The sequence below is a fragment of the Meleagris gallopavo genome, chromosome 10 (genome assembly GCF_905368555.1).
Source record: "Meleagris gallopavo chromosome 10, MGAL_WU_HG_1.1, whole genome shotgun sequence".
NCBI classification, from domain to species: domain Eukaryota; kingdom Metazoa; phylum Chordata; class Aves; order Galliformes; family Phasianidae; genus Meleagris; species Meleagris gallopavo.
The window spans coordinates 21,631,103-21,647,512 of record NC_139413.1 but is presented as its reverse complement, the minus strand read 5'-3'; the positions used below and the strand labels follow the sequence as shown (position 1 = coordinate 21,647,512).

At 41.0% G+C, this 16,410-nt stretch overlaps 1 protein-coding gene across 1 annotated transcript in view; it reads left to right on the top strand.

Moving 5' to 3' along the window:
• TRABD2B (TraB domain containing 2B) overlaps positions 1-10,991 on the top strand; it is a 259,719-nt gene extending 248,728 nt beyond the window's left edge. Inside the window, exon 7 of the mRNA XM_085231346.1 lies at positions 5,932-10,991. Coding sequence (XP_085087472.1) covers positions 5,932-6,154 — 223 coding nt within the window. The 3' untranslated portion in view covers positions 6,155-10,991. The remainder of the gene's footprint in view (positions 1-5,931) is intronic.
• The last annotated feature ends 5,419 nt before the right edge of the window (positions 10,992-16,410 follow it).

The following is a 16,410-nucleotide window of genomic DNA, read 5'->3' as shown; positions in this document are numbered from 1 at the left end:
TTTGCCTTATGCCAGGCACACTCTGATAGAGTGACACAGCATACTGGTATGCTTGGTCATGGCTTTTTGGTCTTTCAGAGCCATCGCCTGTGAAACTTGTGCTTCCCACTTCCTCCTTTCCCTCACTACCTTCTTATTCCTCATAGAGATAAGCCAATGCCCTAACAAAGAGCAAGACTCATCACAGACATAAAATCATTTGAGTTGGGACCATTAAAGGCCATCCAGTCCAACTCCCCTTGCTTCTGCTCGGAGGCTGGAGGTTCCAGATGTTCATTCCGAAGGGGAACGGCTGGCTCGCCAGCAGTCTCTAGGGGAGACAAAGCATAGAAATAAAGCAGGATCTGTGCTCCAAGTTCTTTGCAGGTGGGAATATAGTTCCCATTGATATCCTGTTGGAAGAGAAGCTCAGATTGATGGTGGCAGGTTGTTGAAATGCTCCTGATGCTGCTGCCTGACCCCTGTACCTACAGAGTGGCTTCATCTGCCTCTCTGTGCTTGTAGAGAGGGCAGATTCTTGTAGTGTGGAAAATGGAAAACGACCAAAGACCTAAGCTCCCTGTAGCTCCAGGATAAAGGGTAGATAATAAAGATAAGGCTCTTCTTTGGCTCATCCTGTGTTCTCTGTTGGCCACAAACCAGTGTGTGAATTGCTCGCTCATTCAGACATGCAAAGGCAGTTTACTGCACTACTGCAAATGAATAGTGGCCTCCCCTGGACAAAACTCTGATTCCTTAATCTGATCCAGATTGGAGTTTTCTTTTTTTTTTTTTTTTTGATGCACTGAATGAACCTTGCCAAAGCATGAGCCTGTTGGCCTTGATCCTGCAAGAGGTTTTAGAACATGCTGAGTAGTAGGTATGTGCAAGCAAACCTTTCTGGGAGAGCTTGTGCCTGCAGAGATAAGAGTCCTGCTTGTTTGAGACCAGGAGGCTCAGCATCCTGCAGGACTTATCCCACCGGCTGCAAAAACAGTGTCCACAAGAAAGGCAGTAATTAAGAGATTTTCAGTTGAAAAATGCCTATTTTCAGTGTTCAATCTATGCTAGCACATCATTTTAATAAGCTGCTTTCATCAGATTCCGTATTGTAAGAAATGCAGCCTGAATCTACATTTGTTTTTATTTGTTTAAAATACTGGTCATGTGTTTACATAGTTCCTTTGATCCAGGAAAATCCCCAAACACTTTTTAAGTTCCACTTTAAAAGGCCACTTCCTCCGCTCTGAATGAAAACCATGTTGGGACTGAAAGATGGCAGCAGTTTAAAAAAATGCATGCAAATACAGACTCATAGAATCAAGTAATTAAGGTGAGAATAAGATCCTCAAATCCATCAGTCTACCTACCACCAGTATTACCCATCAAACCACATCCCTCAGTGCCACATCCCCACCGTTCTTGAACACCTCCAGGGATGGTGACCCCACCACCTCCCTGGGCAGCCTTTGCCAGCACACGACTGCTCTTTCAGAGAAGAAATATTTCCTGGTACCCAAATTGAACCTCCCCTGGAGCAACTTGGCTATCACCACAACTGAGCCAGTCCCTCCCCTCAGAATACACCAATTTTCCATCAGCTTGAGATCAGTTACTGGGAGCTTTATGCTCCCAGTATGGGTAGTTTGGGAGCAGAAATAGTGAAAAGACTATCTTCATGGAAACTGGGTTCCTAAGTAGGAACCAGAGCTTCTCATGCATTTTCACAAGGACTTGCAGGGAAAAAAAAAAAAAAAAAAAAAGGTAGAGAGAATTGTTCGGACATCTGAGAGAAGACTGAGATGAAACATGGTTAAGTCTTCAAACTACTTGAAAGGCTGCTGAGGAAAGGAAAGGAATGAACCTGTCTGTGGGGACAGTAGAAGTCACGAACTCTAGCTGTAGCATGGGATATTTGGTGAAACATGAAGCAGTAATTCTGGATGTCAGATTTCTCTGCAGAGACTCTGGAATTGCTATCATTGTATGTGGTTTTGAAGACTGGATTAGACATACAGCTCAGGAGAGTTTTGATCTCCCAGTCTTTGCAACAGATGGGCCAGAAAGTCCCTCCTTAGCCCCATGTTCTGTGATTCTGCTGTGGTGTCACATGTGGTCAAATGTGCCCTGCTTACGGGGATGAACCAAAAGTTAGAATGAAAATTTATTTCCAAGCTCCTTCCAAGCTAAACCAGAACAGAAATTCCCCCATGGGGCTGTGTGTCATTTTACTTTTCAATTTTAACACGCTCCCAAATCATCAAGGTGCTTCAGCATACCCCCAGTGTAAAGGACTTGATTCATGTAATTGGATTCAGTAGGGTCTGTTCATACAGCGTGTGCCTGAGGCCCCATTTTTGAGAAAGTTTTACACGTTCTAGTGTTGGTAAGACAATGTATGACTAATACACTGATTTGAAAAACTGCCCTATTATCTGATCAAAAGTACAAGCTCATGAATGCGATACCGCAGGTCATTTGGCTAGAAGATATCTGGAGTCTTCCAAATTCTTAAAACAATCCCATACACAGGAGCAAAAAAGAGACGTATGAACAGCAGAGCCACTGGTTGTCTATTCATCATCACTCACAAGGAATGTTTTACTGAAGACATTTTTATCAGATGTAAAAAAAACCTCAAACATGAAACAGCCTCAGCAGGCAAGAGAAGGTGTGATAATTTAGCTTATTATCCTCAAGATCTGCAATTCATCTTGTGAATCACACATACACTTCAGGAAGGATCAAAACCTCTCTGAGGTCAGTGGGAAGCATCCAGTAGAGTTCAGGGAACCCTGTTTCTGCTTTCCTATGGTAGTCGGTGAGATTCCCACAAGCCTGGGCAAATGTGCTCAGAGTGAGTTTGGAAAAGTAATCTCTTGTCACCTGAGCCACCTCTAAGATGAGGTTGTAATTAAACCAAGCTGTCTTGCCTTGTGTGACCTGCAGGAAAAGTAAGACCCCCAGAGGGCATGGTGGGGATGGACTGGCAGTTGAGCTAGCTAGATTAAGGTTGGAAAAGACCACGAAGATCATCTATGATTCTACCCCCTGGAGACTGAGATTTCTCTTCCCACTCACCATAGAAACAGTCAAATTACAAACTCAAACCAAAGATTTTACAAGAAAGTATGTAGTGTTTGTTAAAAGGGATCATTCTCTTTATCTCTAGACCACCTGGGTAGTAGGCTAGCATGCTAGAAGTGGAGTTGCATTTAAGAAAATATATTATATGGCTAAGTTATGATTCATCTGCTATTTGTATGTCTTGTACACATTAATGGAAACACGCTGTTCTTCTCTATTAAAGCACTTCTGGATTTTTTTTTTTTTTAACTAACAAATAACCCCACCTTACAATATTTATCTTAACAAAGAAACATTTATCTAAATGTAATGTCTTGAAACCAGTAAATGACCACACTGGCTGAGAAGAGTGATAAAAACTTCTGAGGTCTTTTGACAGGAAGCCCTGGATTTTAAGTAAATAGTCCCTCTTTTTTCCCCTCCTCAAAAAAAATTTTTTTTTTTTTCCTCCGAGAGGGGAAAAAAAAAAAAAAAAGCAAAACACTTCTGGAAATTTGCTAAAAAAATGGAAGCACATCATACAGAAATGCAAACTCTTGATTTTAGATTCCTTTAGGAACCTCTGGTTGGCTGTGAATCCCTGACCTGCCTGTCCCCCACCCCAGACAACTCGCATCATACATCTCAGAGGTGCAGAACAACAGTCTGTGCAAGGGACGTTGTACCTTTTAGTCTCACTGGAGAAGCAAGCCCATAGAATGGGTCAATAGTAGGATATACCCAAACTGTAAATCCTGTGTAGCATTGTGGCAACATTTGAAAACCAAAAACCAGACCTTTCTTGCAAACTTTAGGGCTACATTGTTTATTTCTGTAAAGCAACAGGTCACTTGAAGAAGAGTACAAGCACCTTACTAAGGACAAATGGCATGGAGTTAAAGCAAGATTGTGTTCCTATCATTATTCTAATCTGTGCTCCACAGTATCACTCAACAGGATAAATGAGATCTGAATCAAAGGTTGGAATATGACTGCATTTCTCTCGAATTACTCAGCATGTGTAGTTTTATCAGAAGTGTGCTGTAGTGATGCTTTATATTTGCTGTGGATATGCCATTCACATTTGATGTTACACATATTACAGGAACTTGAATACCACCTAATCTGGCTTTATTCTTGCCACCATTAAATTAACTGCTCAAAATTGCTGGATAGATTTAAGACAGAGCATAGACTTATCCCAGATCTAATGTTTTTTGATGCGCTATCACAAGTTCTGAAGCTGCATACCCTGCGTCATCAATTAAAGATACAATCCAACCACTCACTATAGGAATTTAGATAAGAGCTGCCTCCAGCATCATGTGATTTCAGAATCCTCTGTTTACAACAGTTTGTTCCTTTGGAACAAGCACTCCTTCTCACTATCAAGACATTACACTGGTTAAATGGAGTATCTATTCTCATGAAGAAGTCCCCACATCTTTAATTCTAGGCTGCCTTTATCACCAATTCACTGCACCAAAAAATGTGGTGACAGTGTAAAGAATGAGGGAGGAACTGAGAAGAATTACCCTAAAACCCAGAGTGAAGTGCTATTTGCAACCATTGCATTTGATGTTGACCAGCATGTGTTTACCAGTGCCCTCTTCTGGGTGGACTGATCTTCTCACTCTATGATCTTCTCTTCTCTATGAGCAGTTCAGCACTTCTGAAGCATTTGCGCTAAAAGCTCTGAACAATGGTGATAATTATATGCTATCACAGCATTGGCTTAAACAGAAAGACAAAAGCATTCATTGCTACTAAATTCTGTGCATGAATCTGGAACAAAGTATTGTTCCTTTTATCTGATGTTATGCAAGGCACAGCCTTTTTCCTCCAGGGTCAGGATCTCAGATACTGTAGCTAAATAGTTACAGGACTGCAGAGCTTCTTATACCATAAAAAAAATTACGTGAGGGTCATTTTTAGTGCTCCCAAATTCCCTCTGTGGAAGATTTAAGAAGTAACAGAGAGAATCTGCAGATATTAGTGTCACATCTTGTTTTCAGAAGGACTTATCTTCTTCCCCCTTGCTCCACAGCAGAGCTTTGTTTTTAAGTGCAGAATCTACCTTGCACAGTCTGCATACTCATGTATGCTGCTCTGTGACAACTGATGGATTATGGACCATCCAGTGCTGGGTGCAAAGGAAGCGTTTTATGAAATGGAAATTACAACTTAAAACACGCAAATCAATGGAGAACTGACTTTTTTGACCTTTAGTGTCATGGGAATCATGATGAATTCCAACATGCACATTCAAATCAAAGCACTAACTCAAGCTGCAATCAATAAGCAATCACACTACTATTGAGGCAAAGCCACGGCTGGAGAAACTTCTCCCGAGTCTGTTTTTGGCATTGTCATAGGACCCAGAAGTCCCTAGAACTAGGAAAAGAAGTTAAACTGCTTGGTCTCCTGTGCCCAGTTATTGGTTTTGTAAAGGGATCCTGGGGAATTCCTAATGAGGTGTGAAACAGGAGAAGGACATCTCTTCTGGTCCCTCCTGGACTTGGTATCAAGTCCTTGGTGGGGAAATGATGGCTCTGAGACACAGTACAAGGATACACCTGTCACAGTCTCTGAAAGATGGCCAGTAGTGGATGCTTAAAAAAAAAAAAATGAGTGCAATAAATTAATATATCAAGAGTGATCTCTTCTTTGATTATGTTCTACCAGCAGCCAGAATTGGAGGGACTTCCTGAATCAGAGCTGTGTCCAGACCATCACAATTAGCATCCTCTGGGAGTCTCTCTGTGATCTACTGAGGGCAAAAAATAATTGTGATTGTCATGGTTGTTACGCCAGCTTGGACAACAGCTCACAGAGCAGAGATAAGGGCACTCCCATTTGATTTCCTTCTCTTGTTTTTTCTTTCAGCACCACCACGTTGCCTTCCTATATCAGGATAACCAATGGCTACATCACAGTCAAACCTCCCATTTGGATTTCCAACCGGCTGGATCAGAGGCCACGCTCAGATCACCCATCCCAGCCTCAGCCTACGAGCTCAGCCTCAGCCACCATTTTATGGCCACCAGTGACTGCTTCTCTCTACGTGGCCATAGCTTCATTCCTCCTGAATCTACTGCAGCCTTCCTGACCACATTAGTATTATGTGCAATCCCTTGGAATAGAGAAGAGAGATAATTTATGAATGAATTGGATGTTTTGACAACATTTACAGACTGGACCTTCTCAGTGAATCAAGAGTGCCTTCTAGCTGATTTTGTCTCTTTGCCCAGATACATTTTGAAACTCTAAAGCTTTATTGTAACACTGACTTACATCTTCTTTTTGTAGAAGGATCTTTATTTCCCATAGTGCTATGGGGTTTTGTAAAATATTCATGTTCATTTAAAGAAGAAAAAAATGTATTTATTCGACTGGTAAACTTATTTTTTTCTTGTTGTATATGTCAATAACATCCCTAGTAATCAGTAGCGATGGTGAAACAGATAAATTAATATTTTCTATATTTGTTTTTTAACTGACAACTCTGCAAATGCCTGAAGTGGCACTGAAATGACTGGCTTGTTTCTTTAAACATAACTTTTTACAGCAACAGTCCAATAAGTACATTTGTACTCTATTTTGCTTTTTCTAAAATTCTCATCAGAATAACTTAGACTAAATAAAGCAGATCCCCTTATCTGTGGCCTATGCCCAATAGAGGGATAAGTGCATTCTCAAGTCAGCTGCTACAACCTAAAATGTCAATTATTTTTGTATGACTTAGTAAGTTGTTAGCCAAGATAACCCTCTAAGTTCCCCGGTTGTCTTTAACTCAACCATTCAACTTCTCTAGAAATTACCAATCTTCCTCTTTACCTTGAGATGAAGACATCTTTTTCTTAATAAAAGATTTCATTTTAAGTCTGCAGTAATCCCACGGGAATTATCCTCTCCCTCTTTCTATATATACACACGAGCCTTCAACCTTTCCCAGCATAAATGAGAGCAGGACTTGGTCTGTCTATAGAGTATGAAGATGCAGTATCGTGCTAATCTGTAGAACTGCTTTATTAACTTAACTGATAAAAAGATAGTCAACTGCAGGGAGGGGAGGAAATGTCTAGAAGTCATCAGCATCTTGCTATTATGCTTAGAGTTGAAATCCTCATATTGAATTATAATCTGTCCACAACCTACTCAAGGCTACAGGAACCAAGGTAATTCCTCTGTCACGTAAAACCTTTCCTCTGTTTGTAGACTATGTCCATCTAAGTCAACAGAAGGATTAAGTTCTGACAACTTGCACTCAATGAAAAATTTGCCCAATCTTCAAGCAGCTACTTTTCATTAATCAGATGAACTACATCTATGGGAAAAAAAATACATCCATCTTAATAACAGCCATGCTTAGTAAGGCATGTTGATTTTTTCCCCCCCAAAAAAAACAGGATAAAAAAAATGACTTTCAATGCAGAAAATCCTAACTTTTTTTTTTAAATAATCTTTTTTTCCCCTGAAATCATCTGCAATACAGGAATCTGAAATGTCATGAAAACATCTTGAAGAAAAAACTGAAAATTAAAAAAAAGGAAAACACAATGCATCTATGAAAAAGCATTGCTTTTTCACCGTAAAAACCATATCAGATAATGACAGCAATCACAATAACACTGACAAAAATCTGACTGTTATTAGGCCAGCAGCATCACTTTCAGAACTGGAGACAATTCATCTTGAGGTCTCCTGAGTGGAAGATGGTTTAGGATTCACAGTTCGTTTGTCACCAGACCAATAAGTCAGGGAAGAAGCTTAGGAAATAATCAGCCTGAAATAAGTACGTGGTTTTATTTGGAACCATAATAAACACTGAGCTTTTCCACCGTGCATCCCAACCCATTGCTTTGCCAAGGCAAGGGAAAACACGTTACTTTCATTTGACTTACTGCACCCCATGACTTCCAGCTCTTGCTTTATTTTGGAGAGGAGGACGTGTAGATTTGTGATCGACTTAAGTGGGTACAGCAGACAGTCATGTACGCTGCCCCTGTTTTATAAAGCATAATAGTCGATAAGACTGAATGGAAAACTTCAAGCTTCGCCCCAAATATGAGATTCAAGCACACCCTGTGCATACTTCTGTGTTGTGTATTTTGGCTAGCAGAAGATTAGAGATGTTAGCTTTGGACAGAAGCCATTCATCTTGCATAATATTTATTGCACCGAGTTGGATATTGGAAACATATTTTGAGAACTTTCATTTCAGTTTCATTTGACTATTTCCTCCAAAATGGCTTCATTTGAATATAATGGCTTAACAGGCCTTCAAATTCAACCTTAACACATTTTAAAAGATTAGTTCTCCTGCCATATTCAAAACAGAGTTCAGAACTGAATGACAGGACGTTAGTCACAAAAATTGAGCTGGAAATAAGATAGGCAAGTCTTAAGGGTGATAAGTTACACAGTAAAAGTGAAAGCCAATGAATCAAAGCCCATTGAATTTTATTTGCTGTAATCTGATCAAGTCCAGAAATTATTCTGTGGTACCATCCCAGAAATAATTCCCAGTGTCAGAGAGCTTACAGAACTAACAGATAAGACCATATGAAAATCAGAGAGAAAAAGAAAAATGAAGCAAAAAACAGAAACAGCATGGCCAGGTCCAAAAGGAAAACCACCAATAGGATCAAGATTGGAGCCTACAGTTCCACTGTACCCAACCTGTGGTTTTCTCTGTAGTCTTTTTTGGGTCTTTTTTTTTTTTTTTAAAGTATAATGAGCACACAGCCAAAGCCACACTCACAGCTGTCACTGTACCACACAGAATAATCACTCAGTTTGTCACTAATAAATATTTCCTGAGTCACTTCTCCATGGGACAGTAATAACAATACTAGATACTAGCTCATATCACAGCATGTTTGGATATCACAGTATGTAAATAGCTTGGACATCAAAGCATGTTGTGGCATATTTACTTTTCTTGACATTTTGCCTGTAATCTCTGTGAAATGAATGAATGTTGCTGGAGGTCACCGCATTTCACCTTTCCTTCTGCCCAGTCATCCTGCAGTGCAGGTGTTCAAGCAAGGTATCTGCTTGGCTTGGAGACAGCACCCTTCTGCCAGCTCACAGCATCTAGCTCACACCAGCACCTCGGCTAGGGAAGAAGAAACCACTTGCAATAAGTTTAAGAGAAGATGCTTCTCACAGATGCTAGCTCAGGAACCCCAGGTGAATGGCTTCAGTGTAGTTTGCTGACCAAGTATTTTTTATTTTCTTGTCTTCCCTAAGCTATGGCTTTGGGTAACTTTTTTTTAATCCTTGGCATGTAAGGATTGCAATACTAGAAAATGAGACCCTCACTGTGATTAATAAAACAGGTTATTTATTAATCAGCTACAGTAGCTCAGTATTAATTAAAATACATCAGTACTGGTGTATCAGCACAGATCTATGCACATACGTTGCATTGGATCATGATTTTATTCCACATAAGTTTATAGTGTATATCAGATTTGATGTGTGTTCTGGAAGTAACACTGACTACCAGCTTCACGGGGCTTCACTTTTATTCAGTGGATTTCTCAGAGAGTGAGGATCCACCTGCTTTGTCTCTTTCTAATGAGAAACTCAGATTTCCAATGACAAATTCCAGGAGAGAGGGTTTTAAAAATAAATATGTCCACACTATATAAGACAGCAAATACTGATGACAGTATTTACTTGTAACACAATCAAGAGAGTCATTCAATGTCTAGCAAACAGGTACACAATTTTCCACACTGTTGGGTCCAAAGTTGAACATTCGCATGATTCATCCTATCAACTCAGCTGCAACTGACACTACTACAATTCACAGTATGTGTAGTGGTAATATTAGAAAGGAATGTTGTTTTCTACCAAGCTATTGCCCCAGTAAATATACCATACCACCAGCAACAGGAATAACTTCCCTTCTGTAATTGTTTTAATGTTTCTCTTGCCAATGTTTAACTATAGATGCTGTATTAACATGCATTGCCACTTGAAGAACCAGTCAGTAAGCTGCAGCAGAAGGTATATTGTATTTTATGACTGATGCAGTTTCTCTGCAATCCCTTGAGCTGTTGAATAATGCAATACTTCTTCCAGAAATAAATTAAATGATTTATGGTAACTATGCTTTATACAGGTGTCAAAAATCTACTCTGTTGGACTTCCTATTTCTCCTATCTCCAGCATAATTTAGGAACACCCAAGGTACAGAGGTGTATGTTTGTCTTCGATATACAACTGAGGAGAGATAGAGGGAAAGAGCACTATGCTCAGTGCAATGATTAGTAAAGTGATAAATCCCAATCAGTCCTTACATATACCACTGTTAAAGAGGAGTTTCCCATCATACCTTTAAGTCAGAGAAACCAAAGTGCCATAGTGGTTATCACAGCTATCACTCCTAACTTTGCTTAGTACCGCAAGACACTTCTATTTCATATCCAAAAAGCATAGAGGCTTGTTATATCTCCAGAGTGATCAACGTATCTCAGAGCATGCAAAATTTCAGCTTCAGCCTGTTTTGGCTTAACTGGAGCAGAAAAACCAGCTTCCTAATTTTGAGCTCATGGGCTTGAGTGTCTGTACGCGTGTTTGTGGGTACACGTGTGTGCTTTGTCCCAACCTAAATGCAGACTTTCCTCCAACAAGCTCTTCAGGAGGCACCTTAATCTAGCTATAGCAAGATCTCGCCAAGTAGTAACCCACACTTCTCATTTACAGGAATGATTAACTGCCCTGCAGATTCATGCTCACACTGAATTTTAAATTGCATGTTTGTCAGTTTTTGATTCAAATGTATTTCAAATATTTTTTCCTGTTCCGCCTCCTGCTTTTGTGAACTGTTTTGAAGAGTGTAATAAAAAGATGCTTTCTAATATTATTTTGTCAAAATATTTTTGTAGCATAATATATTAATAAAAAGTTATTATAAATCCGTAGCACAAGAATCTTGTATGTCTAAGTTTTCTTCTGCATTAAAGCTATAGAAGCACTAAAAAAAAAAAAAAATGGGAACATCCCATTTTAAAATTTTTCCAATTCCAACACTGGATGGAGAAATTGTACTCTGGGGAAGGCTCCTCTTAAAATAATTACACTCATTTGGGCAGAGATGTGGAGAATCTCACCATTACCTTTTTATATGTGAAAAAAATTGCTTCACCTGATGTGCAAGGAGTTGTTCTGAAGCAGTCTCAGCCTCTGGGAGAAACCACTTGGTTAACCCTCACTGCATGTCTGGGTGTGAGCTGGAGAAATGCTCTGTATGGTCCATAAAGGACCTGAGAGCTCCGTTTTCCTCTTCTACATCAAGGGTTTGGAGCAGCGTTGGCATTGCTAACAGCTGGCAGTTAGAAGCCCAACCAAGATGCAGAGATTTCCTGATGGCATATCCCTCTTTCTGTTCTCTGCATTCTGCCTTGCAGCTGACCTTGCAGGCTTTTTGCTCATCACAGAATTATTATTTCATTCTTAATTACGTAAAAAAAATTATTTGCTCTTTAACACACTGTAATTCAGAGGATTCCACCAGCAAAGCTGTTTAAGAAACATCCACCACAGGAAATATAGTGTGAGGCACAGGCACTTAAGATAGAACTGACCTAACCATGGCACAGGAAGGGATTGCAGGATTGCCATTGATCACAAAGGGCAATCAAGAAAGCAGGGTACAGAAGATCCCACCTCTTGAAATACCAGGCAATCCCCATCCCACTTCTCCCAACCGATCTCTATGGCCCAGCCACAGCTCTGACAATACCCCATTGCACACTGCCAGCTATTCCTGGCCCCACCACATCCAGCCAAGTCTTTTCACTCTGAAGCATCCTGCTCAGCCACAGGCCCAAACCCAATCTGACTCTTCAGTCAGCACAGCCAGATACCAGCCCAGCAGTGACTTTTGCTTAAGCTTCTCCTTACCCTGACCTCTCTCTGTTCTCCCAGACTGTAACTGTAGCTTTTTCCTCTAACTTGAGATTTTCCTGTTAATAGATTTGCACTGGAAAGAAGGGAAGCTGAGATGAGAAAGGCTCAGAGCAGGCTGCTGTCTTCCTCGTGGAGCAGCTCAGTAACGACACCGCTGCCCAGCAGCACATCTTTGGGATCAGTGCCTCCCACGTCCCAAATCCTGAGCGTCACCCACAAGTGCTCCCCACGATGCTGTGTTTAGCTGCACAAAGCCTCAGTATGAGCCCACATCTCATTGTGCTTAGCAGTTTCCAATCTTCTCAGCTTATGAGCTCCCAGAAATTTCCCAAATGCAGAGAGTAGACCCCTCTAATTGACTTCCTATGCATATAAGTGGCTTTTCTGAGCCAGCCACCTATTGCAAATGCTGTAACACTCAGCCATAGATCCCAAGGACCTACGCTGTTCCTTTGATCAGGGCAAGGACAGCTGCCCTCTGCAGAGCAGTGCAGAAGTATCCAAAACAGACTGCTACCATATATATCTAGCTCTCTATATACAGCTTTTTTCCTTTTAACCAGCTTGGATTTAGATTAAAGAGTACTCTTGCTTCCCTCTTCCTGAAAAAGCATCTAAATGGGTGAAAAGTATTCCCAAGAGAGTTTTGACCTTTGGTGGTTTCCCCTCTACCCAATACTTTATTAATAATAGATCTAATTATCTCACCCTGTACTAATAGAGCTTTCCTGCTGCCTCTTTGTGTGCTGCTTATTCTCATGAAACCCCTGGAAATTACTGTACTTGAAACCTCTCACCCTATGCAAGCAGTCCTAAGAATTGCTAGCCAAGGTGCAGTTCCAGTAGACTGCGATCACTCAACTACTGTCATGCTAGAAATGAAGATCAACATGGCCTAGAGACAGCACACATCATTGCCTGTGTATTTAATCACTACTGAATGAAGGCAGAGGAGCTTTGGGATTATTGGAGGGAAGGAACAATATATCAAGCAAGGAGAAAGCAGGGGTTTATCTTAAGGTTATGGCAGACTGTACCTCCTGCTGCTGACTTCTCCAAGATAGTTTCTAGAGACACAGCCATCTAACACAGCCTCAGAAAGGAGCTCTGTAGCATTTGCAAGGACTCAACTGGAGCAGAGGGTACTGCTTAGACATGCATTAAATGAAGAGAACCCAGTTGGACATACAGGTGGAGCCAGAGGAACTGCAGAAATCACAAGTTGTCCAAAGACAAAAATAACCAGACACCGTAAGTCTGCTGCCAGTAATGGAACAATAGTAAAGGAAAAAATAGTATGAGTCTAGCCTGCTAAATAGCTGGATGGTGGGAATATTTAATACTTATTTTCACCGGGGTCTTAAACTGTAAAACACAAACTTTTTATTGAGCATTACAGATTCTATATTAGCTTTTTTAACAGACTGTTTTTCTCACTTTAAATAGGAGCCTTGTAATACCTCTTTGTGCATTTAAAGAGCGAGTTTCAGGCACTGGGTATTGGAAGGGCAGATGGTAATGGAAGCATAAATGCACAGTGCCGGTCCCTCTTGCAGCTTGGCAACCAGATGCCCCACCTTGCACCAGCTCATGGACTTCATGTGGCAAGGACATGCTTTGGTCAATGCAGGAATACCTCAAGAACACCACTGTGTGGATTTGAGGTCAACAGGAGGCACCTCAAGGTTTTGAGTCCTGGCATTGCCACCGTATTTTGCAGATGTGAAAAGGAGTCAGGACTCAAAACCCCAGTGGGTCCATCTTTGAGTTAACCTGTGCCTGCCTAACAGCCCATAAAGCTCACAAAGCATTCTGCCCTCTCTCCAGGTTTAACACCCAGTAAACTGCATTGTGTGTTCAGCTGCAATGAGAACTGGAGCCAACGTGCAAGCAGAAACCTTCCACTGACTGTAACGGGCTTTGCATCACATTCTGGACACCTAAGGCATTCAAACAGCACGTCCAAATCCATAGCTTATACACCTTGCTCCAAAGCACACCAGCATTTATTAGATCAGGTTGCACCTTTGGGTGAAAGCCACCATCCAAAGCTCTTCACTTTACTGTACTTCCACATTTCATGTAGATTAGGTTAAACAGCAGAACAAATTACACAGAGACAAACCTCCATCAAACTGATTTCCAGAGGAATGATAACAATAACAACAGCAACAGTGAGTTCACGCTCACAGCTCTCATTCACACCTGGTGCTCTCAGCCTTCTTGGAATGAGAGGCAGCTTGAACAAAGGGACCAAGAAAACATCAACAGGCAGAGCAAGGCAAAGCAAATGAAAGACAGATGTAGGAAGGAAAGTGGGGGCTTTCTGCTTTGATTTGCACATACCCATATTTTTTATTGTCCTAAGGAACATCAGTTTGTTGTCCTAATGATATCAGTTCTCCCGTCCTCTTGCATGACTTACAATGCACCTTTATTTCTACAGATGAAATCCATTGATTTTAATTATAATGTGATGGATACACAGCCCAAGATAGCACTATGTGGGTGAATTATTTGAATAGCAATGCAGTAGGGCCCTTTAGCTTTATGGAAATTGCTGCAGCTGTTTATCTTGGCAAGGGCAGGTTTGTCCCTAGCTTCATCCTGTGTGAAGTCTTTCCACCCACTCAAGTTAGCCTGTGCATTCACCTCATTCTTAATGGGATCATTATCATCTTCTACTTTGCACTGGCAAAAAAATATCTCTCAGAAGAAGAAAAGACAGAAACACACACCTACCCAACTTTCTTGAACAACTGTCTCCATTCATATTGCAGGAAGCAAACACCTCAAGAAATACGCCAGAAATTGTTTTCCCTTAGCAATGGTCCAGACCAAAAGTGGATGCAGAGGTTGTGATATCATTGCTCAGGCAGAAGGATCTACTTGAAGACACATTAGTTCAGATGCGTGTATTGCAAGCACAATAGCAACAGTTGTATAGTTGCATGTTGGACCAAGCTAGTTGTGTTTGCTGGCTGTGCACAAGTCAAGTATTGCCCTGAGGGCAGGATCCAACCAACACAATGATTCCATCCTGTTGCTGCATCTCCTCCAGAGAGAAATGCAAATAGTTCAAGAAGATCCAAGTGTTCTTTCTTGGCCCTACTTGTGGCCAATTCTGTTGAGTCAATGAATGCAAACAGAGTTGGGTTGGATACATTTCTTTCCTGCCGCATATGCGGAACCCGTGGGTAGAGATAGGACTTGGCTCTCTACCCCTGTAGGTCTGATGAAGACCCACCAATGCTTGTGCCCTTCACCATGGCTGAGCAGGGCTCTATAAAGACATAGAAAGCCTCATCATAACAAACAAAGTTCTTGGTTTCTCTTCATAATACCTCAAAATTCCTTGAAACCTCAACCTTTCTGTGTCATTGTTACCCAAGAGCAGTAACTCTAAGGGAGGGCAGAATAGCACTAAAATGTTGGTGTTAATGGAAGACTCAGACATGAAGGAAAAAAAAATGCATACCAGTTTTGAAGATTCTATAGCATGCTGCCAGCAGTAGGCTGAAGCAGAGCCTATCTCAGCATGCAGTCAAAAGGAATAATAAAACTCTAGCCCTTCAGAGGCAGAGAAGAAGAGAAAAACACTCGTAAGTATGCTGGTTTATGTTTCTTTTGAACTTTGAAAATAATTTTTCTCTCCTGCCTAGATATTAATCACAGAAGCACATTATATCATATCTGGGAAAAAAGTTGGGTGGATGGAAATGATCTTCGGAGAGAAGGAAGGGAGCAGCCACGTATTTCTGAATATGCCTTTTTCACCTTACCCCTTCTCTGAACCAGGACATACAAAGAAAAGAGTAGGGGGAAAAAAAAAGTCACAGGCTTAGGTTTAGCCTAAAGCCAGTGGGAGACTTTCCATAACTGTCTGTGAGTGCAGAGAGCTGACCTCATAGCTCCACAGCCTCCCCATGCTCCCACCCTTCAAGAAGCTTGATTTCTCCCATAGGCATCTGAGAAATGGTTTTCAACATATTTTTCCAGTCTCAAAATGAAAGAAAAAAAAAATTGAGGCACTAATGAAAGTATGCTCATAAACAACGCTGTATGGGAAAGGCTAGAGGTTGCTATGGCTTGAAAAATAAAATTCCAGTTCTTCCTAGCACTTCTAAAGCATTGAATTAGACTTCACAACACCCGGAGGTGTCAGGTAAAGAAACAACCCCAGCCTCATCATAATAAGGTGGGAAAATGAGGTGGACAGGGATTTTATGACATGCCTGAACTCACAAGGGACAGCTCTGGGAGTAGGACTCAAAAGGCAGCCCTTCCTCTATGGTACTTGTTCTCAGAAGCATGGCTCATTTAATTCAATTAATACAGCTCCATAAGAGCTCCCCTGCCTCCTTTTTTTGGCACAAATTACTGCAAAGATAGTGAATTGAAAGCACCAAAGGGCACCATTTGTATTTAATGTTTAAAAAA